This window comes from Aulonocara sp. 'chitande type north' Nkhata Bay, linkage group LG17 (genome assembly GCF_057382095.1).
Source record: "Aulonocara sp. 'chitande type north' Nkhata Bay isolate Kocher_YH1m ecotype deep benthic linkage group LG17, A_spYH_male_GT1.1, whole genome shotgun sequence".
In the NCBI taxonomy this organism is placed as follows: domain Eukaryota; kingdom Metazoa; phylum Chordata; class Actinopteri; order Cichliformes; family Cichlidae; genus Aulonocara; species Aulonocara sp. 'chitande type north' Nkhata Bay.
In genome coordinates, this window is record NC_141360.1 from 6,403,719 (window position 1) to 6,427,649 (window position 23,931).

At 40.7% G+C, this 23,931-nt stretch overlaps 1 protein-coding gene across 1 annotated transcript; it reads left to right on the forward strand.

The window, feature by feature from the left end:
• The first annotated feature begins 1,915 nt into the window (after window positions 1–1,915).
• On the forward strand, window positions 1,916–22,818 carry lurap1 (leucine rich adaptor protein 1). The gene is made up of 2 exons (XM_086269178.1): window positions 1,916–2,751; window positions 15,502–22,818. Exons 1-2 carry the CDS (start codon window positions 2,533–2,535, stop codon window positions 16,372–16,374), a joined length of 1,092 nt encoding a protein of 363 aa, XP_086125304.1. The 5' UTR covers window positions 1,916–2,532; the 3' UTR covers window positions 16,375–22,818.
• The last annotated feature ends 1,113 nt before the right edge of the window (window positions 22,819–23,931 follow it).

Below are 23,931 nucleotides of genomic sequence, written 5' to 3' on the forward strand. Positions count from 1 at the left end.
CCTAAGTAGAGTCTTCCATTTTGTCCGTCTGAGACAGACATGCACAATCACTAGCTGCTAATATTTGGAAACCCCTGCCTTTGCATCTCACTTCATTGCTGTCCACTACAACTGTATTTCCACTCACAGTCAGCTTCATCCTGGCAGCCCGAGCAAGTGTTCACAGTGAAAAGCATCTCTTCAGCTCTCCAGAGGCCCTTCCTGACTGCAGATTATGCCACTGAATGTGTCTTTGTGGTGTCTCTGGTTGTGACAGACATTTGTAATAAGAATGCAGCATTTTCAGTAAGTTATAGCAGAAAAAGATTACTGAAAAGGATGACTATAATCGTTCCTTTCTTTCTTACATTTTTTGATATGTATCTTTATTAGTTAGCGCCTGGAAAACAAAAATCCAGTTATACATCCAAAGCCATAAGGAAAACAAAAACTTGGTGGAAAACCTGTGCCTGCTGTGGATCTTATTGAATTGTCCTTGACAGCAGCATTTAATCTCCTTTGTTCCAAAACATTGACCCACTGGTCTTTTAACCACAAGCTTTAACCTGAGCTCCAGTTCCACATGAGGGGGTCCAGGCCCGTTAAGGAAAAGTCTGCCTGGGCTGAGTTTGTGTGGGCCGGGAGAAAGTTTCCATATAGAGACACAGGGTATGAGTAAGTGTGTGTTTAGTGTATTAAGAGTAAAGTAATCCGGCCTTTGCCACAGAGATCTGTTGTATTTCATTACACTGATTAGACTCTTCATTCCTTCTCTTGGGCGGTGACCCATGTTAAAAGCTTCTAAGTTACAGCGGACCACGAATTCTAAAATAAATTCTAAAATACATTCTAAAATACATTATTAAACATTTGACCAAATATTTTTGATTTAATTAATTTAAATGAAAACATTAAAAAATATTTAATTAGCTCCCATTTTAATTAATTAATGCATCATTAATTATATTTTCTATTCATTTTGGCACTTGGGGCCTTCCATACATGGTCACACCATCACCTGCTGTGTTCAAAGAAGAGCCTTGCTTTTCTTTTTAGTGCACAATGGACAAAACTATGAGTCCACATCTTTTAATCTTTGAATTCAGGTGTTTTTAGCTTTATGAAAGCCGTGCAATCTGTCTTTACAAGCATTTGTGAGAGAATGGGTCGCTCTAAAGAGCTCACTGAATTCCAGTGTGGTGCTGTAACGGGATGCTGCCATTACAACAAGTTCATTTGTGAAATTTCTTCCCTCCTAGATATCCATGATCAACTCTGAGTGGTATTATTACAATGTGGAGACATCTAGAAACCACAGCAACTTAACCATAAAGTGGCAGACCACGTAGAGCAAGGGAGCAGAGTCGACGACGCTCACAGTTGTAAAAGTTGCTAAACCTTTGCTGACTCACTACTGCTGAGTTCCAAACAAAATTAAGCACTGGGAGCATCATGCCATGCGTTTCCATTACTGAGCAGCTCCCTGAGTGTAATGTGTCGGTGGCCCACTGCTTTTGTCTTTTTAGGGCATTTCAGATGTTTAGATTAGTCCTTTTTAATAGTTTATTAATGCCCACTTAATTTTTGCGTGGAGGAAAAGCTATCAAGTTTTTCACAAAAAGGCAAAAGCAAAAATAAGAGCTTCATCTTGTGCTTTTGTCCTTTTGCCTGCATAAATGTGGACAACAGGCAGATGGATACAGACATCACATCTTCACCCAAAGGTCGCCTTTCATGACTATGTTTAGATTATGTTTCTGTTCCATGATGCTCACACATATAACTGGTTGATGTTCACATATATAACTTGATTGGAGTATCAATATTAACAAGCTTATCTTCTTCTTATAAAACGCACAGACGTCTTTGTGCAGAAAGGAGGATAAAAGGACTTTTTTGTTGTTTTTGTTTTACTTTGTGCTTGTCGTTTTATTTTGGTAGTTCACCGTTTTCTCCGGTACAGAGCTTTCACACAGATTGTATTTTGAAAGTTTTCCCGGAAGCTACCGAGGGTTATCGCTGGTGACTTGACGCTATCGGGTCTCCTCTCCCACTCTGCGGTTCCTGATCGCTGTCATCATGCAGGTGGAATCTGCGCAGTGTGGCTCAGCGTACAGATCCCAAACACCAGCCTCACCGAGCTGCAGCTCAGGACTCGGGACTCCGGAGATCAGACTGCATTTACAGCTGTAAAGGAACCAATCAAGGAGGGGAAAGCAACAAATTGGATTTCCCCCCTCCGCTATCACTTGATGACCATCAGCAGTTTAGATACAGAGGCTTCATCAATTTAACACAACATGATGACTGAGTTAAAATAACCCACATATCGAGGATTTCTCTCTGTATCATACTGCTGGAATAAGCTCACACTGCTGTGTTGATACTGTCAAACAGTTTTCCTTGCCTGGCGCAGTCCAACTCAGCAGCAGTCGCATAGGATGCCATACAAGCCTATAGGAAGTGACTCTCGCAGCTTGACAGGGAACAATCTCCGAGGAACCCGAAGGACGTAATCTTTGTCCTGCGGATCTTATCGGTGTAAAAACACTCATGGCGATGGACGAAGGTACTGTCAGCGAGAGCATCCCAGACCTCAAAGACATAGAGGCGAAAATCGGCCGGAAGACCCCCGAGGGTTTGCTCAGGTGGATGCGGGAAGAGTCGTCCTCTCTCCGGGCAGACGCCAAGCTGGCCCTCGCGCACGACACCGGTAAAGAGACCGGGATGAAGAGTTTGGATGAAAAGATAAGAAAACTGAAGATGGAGATGGTAAGAATCCACAGTTCTCATATATGTGCCCGCAGGATGCGTGGCAGACTCTTGTTTTCCAGGATGTGTCATTCACGAAAGTCAGCCAGGTACAGAGCTGTCATTATGACGATGAATGCTGAGCCCGGCTCGGCTCCGGCAGACAGCCTTGTTTCGAGTACTTGAACATTTATCAGCAGATCGGGTTGTCATTGCTGGGGTGTATCTGAAATTATGTGCAGGTACAGAAGCCTGCACAACTCCTGAGAGCCCAGAGACAGAGGTACTTAACATGTTATCTGACTATACAGCATGCCATTTTTAAAATTTCCTTACTTCTCTTTATTAAGTTCTTGTTTTCTGTTCAACTCTTTATATTAAAATAACTGAATGTATAAGTAACAATCCATAAAGTAGTATAACAGTATAATTTTGACCAGATGAACCTAAACCACGTCATGTTCACATGATCACTAGCCTAACACAATAAACTGTAGTGTAACGCTCCACTTGACAGCTGAGAAAAAATAAATGACTGTGTTTTATACTCCAAGTCGTCCTTCCTGCTCCCACTGTGCGCTCAGAGCCCACAGTGGGACTCACTGCAAAATGTCAGCATTCTTTAAAATGACCATATAATCTGTATTTCAGAAAGCGCTAAATGCCAAATAATTTTCTTATCCCGTGCCTCTGGTGATGAATGATACTTTAGGACAGTGAGATTTAAGGATGCTTTTAGGGCCCCTGCTAATTGTTAGGCCTCCGGTAAGCTCACTAACCTCAGCTTTTTGGATATTCCTTAATTATTGTGTGGGCTCACACATTTAAAGCTATAATAAGTAAGTGTTTTACCTTAATGTTGGGAATAATACCAGCCTCAGCATGATTTCTGAGTTCGCTGACTCGTAACAGCACCAGTAGCATCTCATTTGTTCCCACTCCTTCCCTCAAAAGTGTCAGTCTGTATGTAACTTGGGAGAATGTATACAGTTTTCCAGGAAAGTACATTTCTAAGGAGACACTGAGGGCAGAGCTCGGCAGATTATGCCTACATGACACAAAATCAAGTGGTTTAGCTGCTGGTTAGACACAAAGCAAGAGCAGGATTACTTTATTCTAATAACTTGCAATAGATGCCAACTTTTCTCTTATGGCTGTTTGTGGCTAAAATGTTCCTAAAGTTAGGTGGATGAAGAGTAAACCAACAAATTCTATTCCATATCAAGATGACGATTTTGTGTTTCACGGCACATGGGTGCCCCTCCGTGAGCCTGGTCTGCTGGATGTTTCTTCCTTTTAAAGGGGAGTTTTTCCTTCCCACTGTCTCCAGTCTCCAACTGCTTTCATATAGTGGGGTCGTCTGATTGTTGGGGTTTTCTGAGAATTATTGTGGGGTCTTTACCTCACAATATAAAGTGCCTTGAAGTTACTTGTATTTTGATTTGGCACTATATAAATGAAACTGAATTGAATTGTTCGTTGTGCGAGCAGCTGCTATGATTTGTTTCACTACAATTCAGTACTGGAGCTTAAAAGACTCCAAAGTCCAGAGGCCTTTTATTACCAGTTGAAGCTACAGGGGCTGCTGTTATCACTGAGTAGCAAACGTTACATACGCCTGCTTTAAGAATTATACTTGCCAATGGATGTTTCAGCTTTTGGAAAGCTAAATGTTAGCATCAATCTGTCTTTAATGTCTTAGATAACGTAATTACTATGTTATCAACATGTCAAAATTAGCCAGTTAGGTCAGTGAAGTATTAATGTATTTTGAATCCAGCATAATTAAATTCTACGTTTACACCCAATGCAACACTTGCTGTGTCTTTCTGTACATTTCTTGTATTCTTTGGTAATGTTTTCACTTAGGATCGCCATAGGAGGTAAAATTAAAGATGTGACATTGACTTTGCTGTCGCTGTACGATTATGACAAAAATAATTTGGAATTTGTGGACTGATATCACACTTTTATACTCTTCCAGAGTACTCAAAGCACTCTATACAACACATTCACTTTCTTTAAGCTTAATGCTTTTTCTAACTACATTCACACTCCGATGGATGCATTGGAGAGCAACTTGGGGTTAGCATTTTGCCCAAGGATACTTGACATGCAGACTGGAGGAGCCAGGGATCGAACCACCAAGCTGCCGATCAGTAGGTGACCCGCTCTACCTCCTGAGCTACAGCCTCCCCTAACATGTGTGCAAACTAAATTTTAATATGAACATTGCTCTTATTATTAAGTAGTATAATAAGTAGTATAAGAAGAAAATCAGGAGTCTACATTCGATTATTAAGATGAATGATTAATGATGAATTTGTGACTAAATGCAACAGATGTAATTTTACTTTGACTGGACTTGAGTAATAAAATGTGAAGGCCCCTTGTATCCACTCATTCAATAATTCAAGCTGCTCTTCGCTCTGCCAGCAGCTGCACTTTGTTTGGAAATAAGTGGAGGTAAAAATGCACACAGGACCGTGGTGAAGGCGCTCTCTTCCTATTGTCTAGCTGCGCTTGCACCATTTATAGAAAGTAATTTTTAACATATTGCATACATTTCTATCTTCAGTCCACTGGGCTTAATTTTGGTGTGATACATACTCATATCATACCTCTGAACAAGACTGTTTTTCAGTTTCTCTTATTAAATGATTCCATCCCTCGTTTATCCACAGCAGGCCGCTCTGTGTTTCTTCAGAACTGATTATTTCTTCTACAGCAGAGCTTCCGTTCAACAAGTACTTCTGTTTTCTTGTTTACATCAACCCCACCTCGCGTCAAACAGTGGAGGTCTGTAGCAATAATGCACCACTCTACAGTTGCCCCCCCCCAACCATGTTCATGTATGTCATACATTCCTGCGGCAGATGCAGGCATGCACCCCGTCTCCCCATCTGTGGTTGTGACACAAGAGCGTGTGCGCTGCCACAACCGAACTTCCAAACCAAACAAGCTGTTTTCTGAAAGAGTCGCTCCAAAACACATTGGTTACATTCAAACATCCAAAAACACATTAGCAGTTTGGTCGCATGGTAGAAATAGAAGCTGATTTCACTCCAGGACTCATGATGGTGGCAGCATGTGTCTTAAGTTCGCTTGCTTGGTGTAAACAAAGTTTTCAGAAAGAAAGATGATCGGCTGTCATCGTCACATTTGTTTAGTATTTTCTGCCACATGTCTTTGAGTTTGAATTAGGCTCGTATTCCTTGAGCCTGTGTGTGTGTATATCTTAGGTTAGCTTAAATAGCTGGTGAGTAATAAAACGCTCGCTCTTAGGTTGTTGTATCAGTTCAGGGCTTTTGGTGACGGGTGTGGTCTGAGAACTAACTGATGTAGGCTCGTGTGAATCCATTGGAAGATGGATCACAAAACCTTTTTTTATTTTTTCAGAAGTGGTGTGTGTGAATGACTCAGATTGTTTTTTCCTTTTTTTCCCACAGAAGTCTTAAAAAACCCTTTTTCACATCACATCTGGGCCAAGTGCATATGTAGTCCTACATCTGAGTCATAGCTGATCTCTGGACATGTTGACCACAATGTCAACGGAAATACGCATACGCGGGAGGTTTAGTGTGAACATCACATGGGTTCTGTAGTTGCAGCTTGCCTGTCTGTAATTTTGTGACCAGAAAGGCGCATTGTAATGGTAAATGGTAAATGGCCTGCATTTGTATAGCACTTTACTCAGTCCCTAAGGACTGCCACCTGAGCTACAGCCACCCCGTAGTAATGGATGTGTTAGCTCTAAAAAGCAAAAAGTCTGAGTTTTAAGGTGTTTTTTTTCTTCTCATAATACATATATGTATTGTAAACATGGCAATATTTAGATATAAATCAGAATATAAATGAATAAATGAGTGTTAGTGGGTTAGTGTGTACAGAAGAAAGCTCAGCTGCTGTTGTAGGTTGTATAGTACCTAACCTAATTGCATATTTAGCCCACATTTGTATTCACAAGGCATCCAGACTTGCTGGAAATCTGTTAAGACTATAGAAGCAGGCTGGACTGTTAGTAGTTTTAGTCATTTATCAAGTTTTTTTGCAGAAGCGGGAGGACAGAGAGAGAAGTGATAGTGATGAAGAACCGTTTTCTAACTCTAAGGGAGTGAAACTTTCAGTACAGTCCGGGCTGCTCCAGTATGTGAGTGTGTGTGCCCGCGTGCGTGTGTGCGCATGCAAGTGTGCATGGTTATTTCATCTGTGTGAGTGGTGCTGTGTAATGAGAGTGCAGAAGAAGAGATGGGAGCATCATCTGAAATCTGCTTAGTAAGATGTGCAGTACTAATGTGTGTGCTCAGAGGCTGCAGGGAGATACTAAATGGAAGAGCTCTCTCGTGCACACAGTCGTGCACACAGCCTAGCAAAGTCACCATGTTGTTTTCTTCCCCAACATTTTCTGCCATGCTGATAAGCTCAAACGAACAGGCGGGATGTTAATGAGTCGGCTATAAACTGCTTCTTTTTCCACTCTGAAAGTGTGTGTTTGTGTGGACCCTTCTGTTCCTCATTCATCTGTTACTTTGTATCCATAACCACACTATGTGGCATTGGTGGGCTGCAGCATCTGCCTGTGTAAGATCAACACTGTGCATATTTGTGTGTGTGTGTGTGTGTGTGTGTGTACGTTACCACTAATATTGAAGTGTTACTCTTGTTAAATAGCAGGAAAAACAAGAAGTCATGTTACATTTCTAATACAGTACGTCTTTGATTTAAACAAACATGTTCCATAACTCTCAAGTCCAGAAAAACACACTGATTCGATTGGCCTAAAGTACAAAATATAAATCAAAACGAAACTACAGATCTTTAAAATTAGCCTTTAAAATTGTTATGGTCATTAACATCCTATTTCCTGTTACTTGGATGATAGACATGGATCATCAGAGACTTTTAAGACAGCCAGCTTAGAGTCACCAAACAGTGACGTAGGATCATTATTCAGGAAAGCGAAAGATACGGACACGTTTTTTTGCCCAAATGACCCAGCTAGTTCAAAACCTAAAAACAATACAGTTTAACAATTAAGAAATCTGAAAATAATGCAAGTCATCACACAAGTGAACCTGAGTTGGCAGTTACTATATTTGTTCAAGAAAACTGTAATACTACAAAAAAACGAACAAAGAATTCATCAGATATTCGATGCAGCTGCTCTAAATGATTTATTATACTGTAGCTGTAGTGTGATTACTGACTCTAGCAGAGTAATGTGTTATGTAACTGCTTCCAGACAAATGTGTTCATGTGTTTGCAGAACACGTTTGTCGCCGGCTCGGCTCATGACTTGATTTGGTGGGGAAAGAGCTGAAGGCAGATAAATGTTGCTGTGAATGATTTTAGTGCTGCTGTTCATCTCTGCGGGAGCAGTTTGAAAGCATCTGTCTTTCGCATTCGTCTCCAGCAATCTCCACTCTCCACTTCACTGATCTAAACAGATTTACTGGATAGAGACACTCCTTTAAAGCCAGAGAAGACTGGCACTAAGCCTTACACACACACACACACAGACACACACACTGAAGGGCCTTTTATATATAAGCTGCTTTGTGCATTTTATTAATGATCAGCATCTGTATTTTAAGCTACCAAAGGGCAAATGTTATGCTGTTGCTCGAGGTATGTCCTTACTTTTTGCTAACTCCTCCTTTTTTATTCACTTTAGCGTTCCCATGTCAGCCTCTCTCTGTCTTCCACCTCTGGGCAGATGAATGTCAGTGCAAAGTCAGCTCTCCGTGCAGAGCTGAGCTGTAGGGAATCAAAATCCAGTCTGTTTAATCTCAGGCTTCTTTCTCTAACTGGCTACTGGCTATGCTGTCACTGATGTCACAGTCAGTACAGGGTTTTGTTAAATTCAGTTATTCCTGAGTGACCTGCAGCTCTTTTATTCCTCCACCACAATTTTGTTTCCTGTTTTCTCTCCATCTCATTTTGTTGCTTGTAACCATAATATCAGAGAGCCTGGTAGGTCTTCTGTCCAGGCTTCATTTCTTCTTATGTGACAGCAGGTTTAGACAGTAATGTTTGCAGGAAGTAGATGGACAAACAGAGAAGGGGCTACATCAGCTTTGAAGAATGAGCCTCTGCTCCTCTTTGTATCCATTGACTTGCATATTATGCTCCATGAGGGCCAAAATTCTGCATTTCTTTGTAGTTTGCGTTGCTATTTCATAAGACAGTGATCTTCACTTGGCTTTACTTGTGCTTACGGTGAAATCTCGCATGTTGCCATTCAGCATTCTGTCCTGTAGTAAGAAAGAAGAAAAGGAACAGTAAGAATGGCATTCAGACATGAATGCAGACAGATGGAGCAGCTGGCGAGTTACGGAGGGCCAGGGCTGACCTTCTGCTGCCTAATGGAGACTAGAGGGTCTCTGCAAGGACGCAGTATGTCTGAGGGCCCGAGTTAGATTGGGAAGGTGAAACAGCAGACACGGGCACCAGGGGATACGAAAGAGAGAGAGAGAGCAGTGACTGTGTTTATGTTGCTGGTATTCCAGCTGGCAGTAATTCAGCAATCTGTTAGGTTGCTGTGAGATGATAGGAAGCCACATGGGACAGTGTGCGTCATGGATCATACCCTATCACAATCTACAGGATGATGATGATGATAAACTTTAATTTCGGACATGTAAAGCAAAAAAACAAATAAATACACATATACATTCATTTATTCACACACATACATATGTGCACAAACAAAATCAACATAACATGAAATGCCAACTCAATCATCATGTCTGAAAGAGAACAGGAAGAAGACTAGAGGAGACTAGAGGGTCTCTGCAAGGGTCTCTGCGTATTAATCACTACGCGTGCTCAACACTCTCATCCCCACAGCTTGACAGAAAATGGTGTCCATAAAAGTACTGAAGGAAAAAAAAAGTCAAAAAGGTGAATATCTAGAGTAGTAAATTGTCCAACAATTATAACGTGTTCTCGTTGTAAGGTTCAGAACGCTGAAAGCATTTCGGGGCACATTGCGGTTCTCCATTTGTTCTGTTGACTCTGAAAGGGATCAAAGCAACGTTAGAGAAGGAAACCCTTCAACAATTAAATTCCCTCAGATGAGATCACTCAAGTGTTGCCATCAGTCGTCTTCTTCTGTTGATATTCTTAGAGCTAAAAGATTTTCCTCACGTCCCACTGTGGGCACCGTGTGCTCCAGCTACAGTATTTGCACATTTTAAGACCACAAGTACTCATTTACACTGTTGGTTTGTCTGTGTTGTGTTTTTTGTTTTTTTTTTGTTAATTAACTGATCAGATACCAGAAACACGTCTTCAAGTTATTTATTTCACTGTTAATGTGGAGAGCTAAAGATAAAGATACCTAATGATGTTATTATGACGTATATTTTGACACTTTATGAAGCAGTACTTTTTGTGCTTTCATTACACAGTAATAAATATTTCCTGAGGCGGATAAATATTACAAAGATTTTAGCAGGGATCCAAAACAAATGAAGTCTTTCTTCTGCACCAGAAATCTTTTAATATGAAACAACGAGTTTGACTTGTTTGCAGAGTGCAGGTACTTGTCTTATTTGATAATATAAAAGGCAGGAAAATTAGCTTTCCAGAAACCTGTGGGTCTGCCAGCTGGTGCGTGGCTTCATGCTGAGTAAGGAAGCAGGAGTGTGTTTGGCGATGTACCGATGTTTCAGGAAATGCAAAAAACATGATTAATGATATTAAATCCTTAAGGCTGCTTAGTCCCATTCACATTAAACTTTGTTGGCCCCACTTCGACCTTTTTCATCCTTTCTTTGATGTGCACGCTTGACTTTGTTGTGTAATTAAATGCTTCAAATCAGTCTCAAAGTAATGAATATAGTGGGGATTGAAACAAGTCCCACTTGAAGAGCAGCAGAGCAAACAAAGCAGGAAACAGCTGACACAAACATGATGGATTTCACTTTTAGCAAAAAGCTGGAACACGTGGCTGTCATTGTTTAAATTTCATTACGAAAAAACTTTGCATATTTTAATATGTTGATTTGTAGGCAACTAATCTATTTTGTGACCTCAGTAAAGAAGGCATGCAGAGTTGAGATGACAAAGATGATTTCTTTTACATTTTTATTGAAGATTTTCCACTAACACTTTCTGAGATATTGTGTTAAGAGCAAATGCCATATATCTAGTTGTATTTCAGAGGCAGTAGCCTTACAGAAGAATTATTATCCCCCCAAAAAGCTAAGGTGTGGCAGCAAGGCCACTCACAGATGGTCCCTCTGCTTGTGTAAAATTACATACTCAAATGCATCTCTGGTGTATAACTTGTTTTAATTTCATGCATTGGTGAATTTGGTTAATACACAGTATAAAAATATCATCTCTAACCAACCACCCAAGTTACCCAAATTAATATCGCAGAAAAAAAAATGACCTGTTGCGACAGCAACAGTTAAAGTCAGTGTAGTTCTGCAGCAAAGTGTTCATAGACTGGTGGAGCTCATAGCTTTGTTAGCATTGTGCCACCTCAGCGCTGACAGGCACGGAGCTACTTTTATTGCCACCCTCATTAAGCACTCGGTCTCTGCCAGCCAAAAACCTCAAGCCTTGAGCCCCACCCCAAAACTTGTGTGTGCCAGGATGCCGGTGGGTTCATACCCACATATTCATGAACAAAAAGCTGTATATACATATATATATATATATGTGTGTGTGTGTATTAGAGCTGTGTCTGCCTGTGTAATTTAGCATAACCACTGACTTTGGCTTCAGCATTTACCAGAACATTGACCACACAGCTCAATTCTCCTCCAGTAAAGAAAGTAAAATGAAACCCTTCTATTTCATCTCATATCCACATTTTTTTTCTTCTGAAGTGTGTTGCCTGTGTTTACTTGTGATAATCAACAAAAAAGCTGGTTCCCATAAGTTCAATCTTGTGTGTTTTCTCCACAGTTAAAATTACACTCTGGATAAGGTCTGGTTATGGTTTAGTCATGCTGTGGTTATGTTCTACAAGTCACGTGAGCCATTTCAATCTTTCACGGCACAGACTAAGTAAAAGGTTTTTGAGCAAATGTGGTAAGCTCAAAGAGAAAGTTAGTATTCTTTAGGTGATGGGCACCAACCAACTTTGAGCATGCAGTGATTAAAACTGCTGCTTCCCATTGATGAGTTTGACAATTGTTGGTTACGTTTTTTTAATCATGATGCACAGAGCCGGACTCTGTGGTTGGCCTGTGGTGCAGCCCAAGGTTCGAGCATGTTACGGCATAAGAAGGAGAGACTGATGAGCCAGTATGTGACAGCTGTGCCAATCAACCCACCCTGACTCTGCTCCCTGAACCATCCTGCCCTACCTCTCCCTCCTGCAGCTGAGTCAAACCACACTTTTAGAAAGATTCAAGAGGTCAAAGTATTCAGCAGTCTTAGAGGAAAAAACGGGGCAGAAATGATCTTTTCTTAATACCCAGTTTAGAAACCACTGATGTCGATCAGCTTCCTGCTGGTTTGATACTGAGGAAGATGGAGGAAAACCACTCAACATCAGTGGATTGAATTTGCCATAGCTTTTTCTTTCTTTCCTTTTTTTATACCAAGCAGCCTGTGGTGTGGTCTTAAACAGTGAATGGCTTATCCAAAGGTCAGCCACTACCTATGCATAGAAACGAAGTATGAGACATATTAATCTCTAGACCCAGCAGTCTTAGCTAATTATAGGCCAATCTCCAACCTTCCTTTCATATCAAAAATCCTTGAAAGAGTAGTTGTCAAACAGCTAACAGATCATCTGCAGAGGAATGGTTTATTTGAAGAGTTTCAGTCAGGTTTCAGAGCTCAGCACAGCACAGAAACAGCTTTAGTGAAGGTTACAAATGATCTTCTTATGGCCTCTGACAGTGGACTCATCTCTGTGCTTGTCCTGCTAGACCTCAGTGCAGCGTTCGATACTGTTGATCATAATATCCTATTAGAGCGATTAGAACATGCTGTAGGTATTACAAGTACTGCGCTGCAGTGGTTTGTATCATATCTATCTAATAGACTCCAATTCGTGCATGTAAATGGAGAGTCCTCTTCACACACTGAGGTTAATTATGGAGTTCCACAGGGTTCAGTGCTAGGACCAATTCTGTTTACATTATACATGCTTCCCTTAGGCAGTATCATTAGAAGACATAGCATACATTTTCACTGCTATGCAGATGACACCCAGCTCTATCTGTCCATGAAGCCAGATAACACACACCAATTAGTTAAACTGCAGGAATGTCTTAAAGACATAAAGACCTGGATGGCCGCTAACTTTCTGCTTCTTAATTCAGATAAAACTGAGGTTATTGTACTCGGCCCTGAAAATCTTAGAAATATGGTATCTAATCAGATTCTTACTCTGGATGGCATTACCTTGGCCTCCAGTAACGCGGTGAGGAACCTTGGAGTCATTTTTGACCAGGACATGTCCTTCAACGCACATATTAAACAAATATGTAAGACTGCTTTCTTCCATTTGCGCAACATCTCTAAAATTAGAAATATCCTGTCTCAGAGTGACGCTGAAAAACTAGTTCATGCATTTATTACTTCCAGGCTGGACTACTGTAATTCATTATTATCAGGATGTCCAAAAAACTCACTGAAAAGCCTTCAGCTAATCCAAAATGCTGCAGCAAGAGTCCTGACAGGGACTAGAAAGAGAGAGCATATTTCTCCTGTTTTGGCTTCCCTTCATTGGCTTCCTGTTAAATCCAGAATTGAATTCAAAATCCTGCTCCTCACATACAAGGTCTTAAATAATCAGGCCCCATCTTATCTTAATGACCTTGTAGTACCATATCACCCTATTAGAGCGCTCCGCTCTCGCTCTGCAGGCCTACTTGTTGTTCCTAGAGTATTTAAAAGTAGAATGGGAGGGAGAGCCTTCAGTTTTCAGGCCCCTCTTCTGTGGAACCAGCTTCCAGTTTGGATTCGGGAGACAGACACTATCTCTACTTTTAAGATTAGGCTTAAAACTTTCCTTTTTTCTAAAGCATATAGTTAGGGCTGGACCAGGTGACCCTGAATCCTCCCTTTGTTATGCTGCAATAGATGTAGGCTGCCGGGGGATTCCCATGATGCATTGAGTTTTTCCTTTCCAGTCACCTTTCTCACTCACTATGTATTAACAGACCTCTCTGCATTGAATCATATCTGTTATTAACCTCTGTCTCTCTTCCACAGCATGTCTTTATCCTGTCTTCCTTCTCTCACCCCAACCGGTCGCAGCAGATGGCCGCCCCTCCCTGAGCCTGGTTCTGCCGGAGGTTTCTTCCTGTTAAAAGGGAGTTTTTCCTTCCCACTGTCGCCAAAGTGCTTGCTCATAGGGGGTCATATGATTGTTGGGTTTTTCTCTGTATCTATGAAGCGCCTTGAGGCGACTTTTGTTGTGATTTGGCGCTATATAAATAAAATTGAATTGAATTGAATTGAATTAATTCATGCTCACGTGCACCATTTTCCATCTGGATGGAAGAACGTCAGGCTTTTAAACACCCCATAGAGCAGCTTTCTTAATTCTTCTGCCAGTGTTTTCATCAGAACTGATAAACATGAGTAACTTAGTAGGTTGGATCAATCAATTCATTCCATCAGACTGATTTATTGATTTATAAGGATCAATTAAACTGTTACACTTAAACTCCAAAAGGTCAGAAAGATCTTAGTGGCCTGAGGCCTCTGCTCGGAGTTTTTTGGGGTGTTAAACTTACTCAACACTTTATTATCCCAATGCTGTGTTAGCGCTGGAATATACATAATGTTACACTTGCAGGACTTTCACTTTTCACAGTGCGATGTAGTAAATTAAAATATAAAAAGACTGTAAAACTATAATTGTATATTTTGTCTGTCTGACCCAAAATTATCTGAGATGAAATACACAAATATGTATAAATTACCACAAATTTTAATGATTCCCAAAAAGGGATACAGCCAGCCTCCCGGGGCACAGTAATAGACCAGCAGAAAGTGATACATAAGGAGGAAACTGAAGAATACTTTGAAATCAAAGGCTCAAAGCCGAGGTGATCTCAGTGGTCAGAGCTTTGAATGTTGTTGCCATATATCACCTCTGGGCTCTGCACTTTGCTTTGAGAACTTCTGCAAATGTATTCTAGGGAAGAATTTTCCATGACTGCAGCCATCTTTCTCCTTCTAAGTCACCATTTAGCTTTCTTATCCTCCCACACACATATTGTATTTGAAGATACCCATGGCTGCTAGAGGCCCGCTGAAGCAATTATTGCTTTATTTATTTATGACAGAAGTTGTAGATTAACTTTTGAATCCTTTGCACCATTTACAGCATTTAAAAGTCAGCTGAAAAGGAAAAAAAGTATTTTTCTCGACTTTCTTTACTAATGCGTCTTACTTTCCACTGTATCAAATTTCCATCTCTCACTAGCTTCTCCTACAAACTCAGCTTCAGTCACATTCCCTTGTAATATCCATCTGTAACCTTGTTTCCCCTCCACCTTTACTTTGTTTGTTTCCCATTTTTAGTATTGTGGACTCCAGGCAGTTTCTGTTATTAGTTTCTTCCAATTAGGGTAATCTGGAATAGTTTAATAGCATTATAACGGTGTTTGCACTTGTCCCTAGAGCCAAAGCTGACAGCTTTACATAAATATGTGCGGTCTCCTAGGTTCAACATCTGTTTAGATTTCTCTTTTGTTGCACATTGCACACTATCAAAACATGACCACTGTGAAAGTAAGCATGCATCATTATTGTAAATTTAGAATATCTCCTTTATTGTGTCCGCAGGCTCACTTGCGCTCGGTGGACGTTAAGATCCTGCAACAGCTGCTGGCGGTGCACGAGGGCATCGAAGCAGTGAAATGGCTGTTTGAGGAGCGCAGCACACTGACCAGCCGCTGCAGCAGCCTCACCAGCAGCCAGTACAGCCTGGGGGAGGGACCCGACACCTCTTGGAGAGGCTCCTGGAGCAGCTTGCAGGACCCCAATGACAAGCTAGACAACATCTCCATTGGCAGCTACCTGGACACGCTGGCAGACGACATGGATGAGTACTGCCCTTCCAGCTCCGAATCCGTCATCTGCTCCACCACACCTCTAGTTTCAGAGGCTACTGCTGGGGGCCGCATGGTGGGAGGCTCCGTGGCCACAGCCACTGCAGCGGTGTCAGGGCCCGTGTTAGGCCTGAAGTCCGGGTCTAGTGCTGTGGGAAGTGAGAATGGTACTGGGGTTGGAATTATTCCAGAAGTGAAAGGTGGACCTGGGAATGTTGCCATTGGGAAGGGAACTGGAGGAACTGAAAGTGGGAAGCCAGCAGCTCCTGGCAGCTGTCCACAAGCCAAGTCTGAGGGCCTCAAGCAAGGTGCTCCTATCTGGACCAAGACTGCAGAGACAGATAAGGGAAGCCCCATGTTTAAGGTCAGTACTCCAACGCAAGGCCTTAAAGCTAATGGTGTCCTGGAGAAATCAACCACACAAAGAGGCAGCCCGACCCGCACCTGTCTCAGTGAGAAACTGGCAACCAGCCAGAGCCCCAAAGTTAAACCTTACAAAAATGGAAAGATTGACTTGGACACGTGCAAAATGAATGGCAAAATGCATCTGGAGTACGACGCCCACTGGCACTGGGTGCAGTCGCAAGAAGATGTGACGTTTTTGTAAGAAGAATAATCACAGAGAGGGACTAAAGCCACTATTGAACACTCCTTCTGCAACATCAAAACCCAGATCACTGAAGATTAAAAGAAGAGTGCACTGATGTTGTGAAAGGCACATAATGGGGCTTTCCCCGGTGAAAGACACTGGGTATGAGAGACAATTACCTGTTTCTTCTTTTGTTCCTTCCTGTAACTGCACTAACTTCCTATAAAACATTGATGTCAGTATTAAGGGATTTTGGACCATATATAGCCAAACAGGGGTGCCTCACAAAATCAACTTTAAAATCCTGTGTCACAGATTTTCCTCAGGGTCTTTTTAACAATCCCTGATATTATTTCAGTTTCTTTTCTTTTACGTTATTTTGTTTTCCTGAAAAATAAAGCACAGTGAGACGATCTGCCAGAGAGCTGAAACATGACTTCAGAGGGTTTGACACATACTTTATCGGCAAGTCAAAATTGAAACTTTGCCTTGACTTTGACTTTTTAAAAAATAATCTAGGAACAATATTGCCACCAATATATTAATTCTGAACCTTTACAAAAACTAGTTATTATTAGTTACTTTGTATAATCAATTTAACATTTTGTGGATTCTGTATGAAAGTAATTCCCAACTTTTTATCTTTTATCCTCTTCAAATGAAAAATTATTCAGTTATGGTGATAGTTTCTGGGTAATAAGGTAAATGTAGCTGTGCCAGACGATAAAAAATGTACTCCTGGACTAGTTTGTAGAGGTATTAGAGCAGAAGATTTAATGCAATATATATAGACAAACGTATCGGGCCACAGAGTCCCTTAATCCTTCAGGTGTTTTTAGTTTCATTGTTCTAACTCTATAACATCAAGCACCTAACCATGCAGTCTTCCTTTACAAACATTTGTGAAAGAGTGAGTTGTTCTAAGGAATTCAAGCATGGTACTGTAACAGGATACCGCTGTACCACTGTTGCAATACGTCAGGTTGTAACACGAAAGTGTTTGGGAACCACAGCAGCACAGCCTCAAAGTGGTAGACCACATAAAGTTACCAACTGCTAAAAGTGCACCTGGTATAAAAGTCACCAATGCTCATCTGACTCAGCAGTTGCAGACTTTCAAACCTCCTGTGATATTAACATCAGCACAACATCTGTGTGCCAGGAGCTTCATGGCATCATTTCAATGGCTGAGCAGCTCCTGTTGGTGTAATGTGTGGGTGGGCCGGTACTTTTGCCCATATTTTGTGTATTTCACAAATCAAAAGCAAATGTGTGATGAGAAATAACCAAATGTTTTGTGTATTTAACTCTTTTGTTTCTTCTGAGCTCTTCAAATTTACCTCAGGGCCCATTTGAAGGGGCCTGACCCTGAGGTTGGGAATGACTACCGCACTCCACAAACAACAGCTTTTATGAACCCCAGTGTACTGCATATAAGATAGTAGTAGAGTCACTCCCGACGCATAATATACTAACGATTTGTCACGTCCCGAGGCGTTCCATGGAAACGCGAAAGGTGACCTTCCGCGTTTCTAAGCTACGCGCCAGATTGTGCGATTTAAACAAATTAAACATACATATGTAGAGTCATTCCAGACAGTTCTCATGTTTTCCAAACTCATAATATAGGGACGTGTTGGGCAGCCGAAAGCATAATATACTGACGATTTGTCACCTAGTGTTACGCTTTGGGAGTGAGAACGTGTTGAGCAGTAATAGTGTAAAATCAACCTCTCATTGAAATCCTAAATAAAGATTGCTATATTGATCCTTGTTTATTGATAATATATCACTACTCTTCCAGTGGTTAATGACCGCCTTATTGTTTCAACAAAAAAATAGAGAAACAATGTGATTTTCTCCCCAACTGTTTATCCCCAAACACTTTCCTGATCAGCACTAGAAAATATGTCAAACTTGCAATAGAAGACGAAGCACTGAGATAAAAGTTTAACACATTAAAAAACAAAAAAAGTGCCAGTGATAGCATTTGTGTCTTTGTGAAGCTAATCCCTTCAGTGCGTTACCAAACATGTGCACGATTGTATAGTCACTGAGTTGTAGTACAGCTACCAGTGCACTGGTTACTAGTTGTGACTGGTTATAGGCAAATCTTGACTTTGGATGAAAATCTTTCTTCTGTTTTGACAATTACGCTAACCTGTATTAGTTTTCTTTAAAGCAAATGTTGTGCCTGATTGGTGTAAACCTTAACTACATATGCCTGTTTGTTCCCTGAGATGACTGCACTGTTGTGATGATAATCTTTTATTAGTTTTGCCTCTCTGTGGGCTTTGCTTGCGTGTACAAATAGCTAGACCAAAAGTCTGTGTGCTATTCAGTATCGACTGGTAAATGTGTTATGCTGGCTGGGTGGATATTGCTTGCCCTGTGCTGACATCTTTATTGGTTGATTTGTGAGCAGTACGCGGAAGACTGAACACAATCAGTGAAGAAAAGCAATATTTCCTGAAGGCTGTCTGCTGGCTTACATAAGCAGCCTCTTCTCAGCAACTGAAATTTAATAATACTGTCTGATCTTCAATAGATGACAGTGCTACTAATGAAGGAATTGTTGTTCCGTTTTTTTTATGTGCATGTGCGAGAGAAAGACACAGCCGGCCTCCCAGGTATGAATAAGAATAGATGAATCCCAAAGGATCGCAGATTTTTTCAGCTTACTCATCACAATGTAACTACATCACTCACCAGTCTGCAGTTATTCATGTTAATGGTGCAGGGATGGTGCAACACATGTGGTAAATGGAGGGGAACATATTACATAATCTGTCCAGTTTCTTTCAGTGCCTGGAAGTGTTTGAAACTATTAAATATGAGTGTTGATAAAATATGAGCTTTGATACTGGTTCCAACACAAATGGGCATTTTTCATACTTTCTGCACATTTCAGTCATCTTGGTTCCATAACAACATAACATTTCATTTTTCTTTGAAACAACCAGATGACTATTCATGCAGCCATTTTGTATCTGAATGGTCACAGATTCTATTTTCACATGCCACATATGCAGTTTGGGGCTCAGATACACGAGAGTTAGCTTCTCATTTCACTATTGCTAGCTATAAAATTTTTCTGCACTGACCATAACACTATGACTTATTTATTTTGGAAAAAATATCAAGTAAGGAGGAGTTTAAAAATGCACACAGGAAGCTACATAAAGGCTCAGTTGCACAGGCCTCAAGCCTCCAGCTCCTTGCAATTCCTCTGGTAGTTAGCAGGCTCCTGCAGTTGTCCATGGTTTGTATGGAAGACACAGACTGGTTTTACTTTGGAGGTGAACAGTATTTTGTGTGTCGCACTGTTCAGTACTGCTCAGCAAGCAGCAAGTGTTTGCAGACAAGTTGGCATTTCACATGCAAATTAGAGGTAACCATGGCGGTCTGCATGTGACCAAAGTAATCGCAAGGTTTTAAATGCAGCAGCATGTGTGTCTTTGCAATCAATTTAAAAGCAACATCAAGCAACCATTTGTCAAACAGTCAGGCTATAGACATTATATTCCGATGACCCGAGGAGCTAGCCGGGCTCTAGACCTGCGTAAGTGCAATTTAGCAATAAATGTTACTATGAAACACCCATTTTTCTTGGTTGTCAGCAAGTGGTCTGTAGGCCTGTGTTACTGAGGCCTTGGATAATATTGGCTGTAGATGCTGGAGGCAAAATTTCATGACTAACTGTCATAGGATAATAATAAAGAGTAAACGTGCAAGTTGTGACCTGAGCTTTTGTACGTAACCTGCTGCCAGTCAGTGTCACTTTAGCTAGATAGGACAAGTTCGCTTTCTGGTAAAAGCTCTATTTTCGTTGACATAATTTAGAAAAGACATTCTAGATTAATGAAATGATATGTGATAAAATAGCCTATCTGGCTCAAATTTTGGATACAAAATTCTCCCAAGTGTACTATTAGAAAAGAGAATGTGATGACTTGGCGTCAATTCCCTCCATCCTAATTTAATCATGTTCTTAAACTCAACAGCTCCATTTGTTTTAGCCACTGAAGTGTTTCCTCTCTCCTCCTGCTTTTCTTTTCGTCCTACTTTCCACCACCACACTGGTTTCATGGAAATGTTCAGTCAGTGCCAACACACATCATGCGCACACAATGCCTTCTCACCGAAGACAGCACCATACAGCCAGCACCACAGACGCAGTGACTGTAGGCTAGTCCTCGAGACTAGGGAGGAAAAGTGAGATGAAGCTCAACCTTGAACTGACTGTGAAGATGTTAAAAATCCCATCTTTTTTATCCCTAAAGCCAAGCAGAGCATCTCTCCATCCCAGGATAGTTACTTCAGCCATGGTATATCCTCCGACCACAGTATAGACATGAAGTCATTTGAAACCATTTCCCTTTTTAACATATGCTGGCTGTAAAGCTATGCAACATGCCAAAAAAATGTCTGCTCCGCCAGTTTGTGGTTTTTTTTCCAAATTAGCGGAGGCATATGGGGAAAAAAAACTACGTTTAGTTCAGGGAATGAGCCTGTAAAACACATTATATGAAGCTATAGTGTGTCTTTCTGAAGTTATACTCTGTCCTCTAATGGTTTAATGTGTTTTCACTGGGCACAGTTGGAACATTTGGAAAATGGACGATGTTTTAAACCTCTCCTTGGCAGAGAGTGTTGACAGTTTAGGTGCCAGGGGGAACTGCTTGTGATCTGACTGTTTTTTAAAGTGAGATGATAACGGCTGTGTGCATTAGCAACAATGGAAGTGTTACTAAGTTCTGAAAATCTTGTGAAAAATACTTTTAATCTAGAATGAGAGAAATGTCCTCTTTCTTTCTAGAATTTTTCATAGGGTATGAAGGTGAACATCACTGGGCAGATCGTAAATCCTTCTCTTCTGCTCTCTCTGTGTCCAAGATTTATCAGATGGCCGGTGCGCAACGTGTTTGCATTGGCTTCAGGTGCTTTTGGCTTCAGAATACCTCCTCTGGCTATTCTGGGTGCAAGACAAACAGTGTGATTACATAGACGAGCGGATACCCACACGAACATGGTTGCCATGACAATGAGGCCAAGCAGGCTTGAGCTCTAGTGGCTACATAAAACAATGTTTACTGCAGTGCCAGTAACAGCATAGCAGTACAGTCTAAATGAAAGCAGGTGAGATAAAATCTGTGATAAATGCAGACAGCAGACATCCAAATTATTTGACCATTATACGTAAGGTCAGTTCATAAAAAAAGTATCAAATGTAGTTAGTAACAATGTAAAAGACTTTTAAAAATATGATACTTTTTAAGTGATTCTGTTTTAGAACTCATTTTTAATCCAGTCTGTCGAGTACCAGTGACAGATTACATGTGACACATGTAATCATTGTAGACAGCCCCCTATGTATGTTAAACACATGAAATGCAAAACACAGATCTTTCTCACTGTATCTAAAAATTGTGATCTGTACTTCCCAGTGATAACCACATCAAAGCCCCAAAGTCCATTTTTTAAAGCAGAGAACAGAACTTTTAGTGTCCTCAAGAGGCAAAAATAAAATTCAGTATCACCCATTCATTGCTCTTCTATTACTTTAAAAATGATACGAATTCTGCATTTTGGGGGGAATGCTGCAGAGGAAATTGCTCATTTCTGTTTTTTTGACATTTCCTGCTTCACCCTTGGTATAAAGCTCAGCTATCCTCTCTTTCAGCCACCTAAAATTCGCCCAAGAGGCCTTTTTCTGCCATTTTTTACCCATTTTTGAAAAGTGAGAAGGCAAACTGGTGTGTCTCTCTGGAGGCAGAGTCAGCGGATAAACAGTGAGCCGAGTGCACAGCGTGCAGCTAAAAGGAAGCTTCCACTCCCAGAGTCTTGCTGTTTTCTTCCTTCCTCTTATGCATACACAACACCCAAGCACAATTTATCCTGGGACTGATATGGGTCTCTAGATAGCTGACAGCATTTCCTTCTTTTAAGGTTCTTTTATATTTTAGTCTCATGTTTCTGTGTATTTGTTCACATCTCAGAATGTTCAAAGTAAATGCAAGAGAACTGAATCAAACCCTACTGGGTGCATGCTGGGTGCTGACCCAGGTCCAAAACCTGACTTAAGCTAAACAAAATCTAGAGGATTAAAAGACAAAGGCCAGAGAGACTGACTGCAGTTCAGCTGAATCAATAAAGTTAAGCTTTATTTTGTTATGCAATATGCCTTCTAGAAAAAATGTTTGTCTTTTTTTCCTTGTAAAGTCAAAATGTTCAAAAATTAACAGATTATGTTCATTGATGTGGGCGATATATATCATGAAGTATGTAAATTATACGAGTGTGTCTAATAATTAAAGCTATTTTAAATGTTTGGTTCGTGCTATCATTGCATTTTATTTAGAGCATTTTGAAGATCACAGTCATATAACGCTGTTTTCCCTGAACACTCATTTGGGATCAATTTGAGAAAACTTTTCAGTTTATCAGATTCCACCAATGAGAGCAAACTAACTGGAAATTCAACACCAGAATCTCCCTGATTAGCTGCTATTTCAGCTTAATGTAAACTACTGAGTGCTTTCAATAGTGGATTCCTGATCAATATTTAGCCCGACCAATGAGTGCAGCGAAGATCCATTAGCACTCAAAGCATTCATGGACTCCATTCTCAAGAATGTCATCGACCACAATACTGGTATCCATGAAACCACCAATACTTAATATATGCACAGCTCTGTAGATGCACTGATATGTAACGCACAAGAATCTTAGACATTTCAGCTTCACCTAAATACCAACAGAAGATACCTGCATTTGAAGAGCGAAGTTCATTACTACATTAGACTGTGATGTCACAGGCCTAAACATATTGTTCAAGGGTAGAAAGCATAAAGAGTGCATACGTGCAAACATCAGCCCATACCAGAATTCAGTTTGTGTTTGTGGCAAACCCATTTATTTTCATACATCCATTCATTCATTTTTCTAACTGCTTATCTGAATCATGATCATGAGTAATGACGGCTCTCACAGCTGTGGGAGAGTAAACTTTGTAGATCCCATCAAAACTCCTCTAACTATATTTTTTCCCATGGACCATGTTTACTAAGAAAGTCTTTCCGAGCTAGATCATGGATAAGGGAAGGCTGGGAAACAATATAAGCTAGTATCGACAATAAGATGGTTTGCACAGACACAGCAGTGCTAACAATGTCCGTGCAGACATGCAACAACAACTGCTGGTGAACAGCATAAAATCAAGAACTTTTAGTATTTGAAGAAATAAATTAAAAGTATTGGTTGAAAGAATGCTGGCCTCTTGATGGCACCAGATAAAAAGGAAGCTTTTACAAAAGGTGTGAAAAACGATCCTGAAAAAAAGGGAGGGGGGGAATCACAGCTGCTCAAGGGTCAAGGCACAAAAGCCATTACTATGATTTTAGGGGGTGTCAAACGAGTATGTAGTTTTTAACAGCTTCATAAATCAGCCAGTTCAACATATATGAATCCACAGGGATGTATGTATGTAGTTGTTTATTTAGAAATCAAGTATTCTTCTAGTTTAGATCCACCAGAGAGGACAGGGATGTAGTCTAACAGCAACCTCGGAGCTCC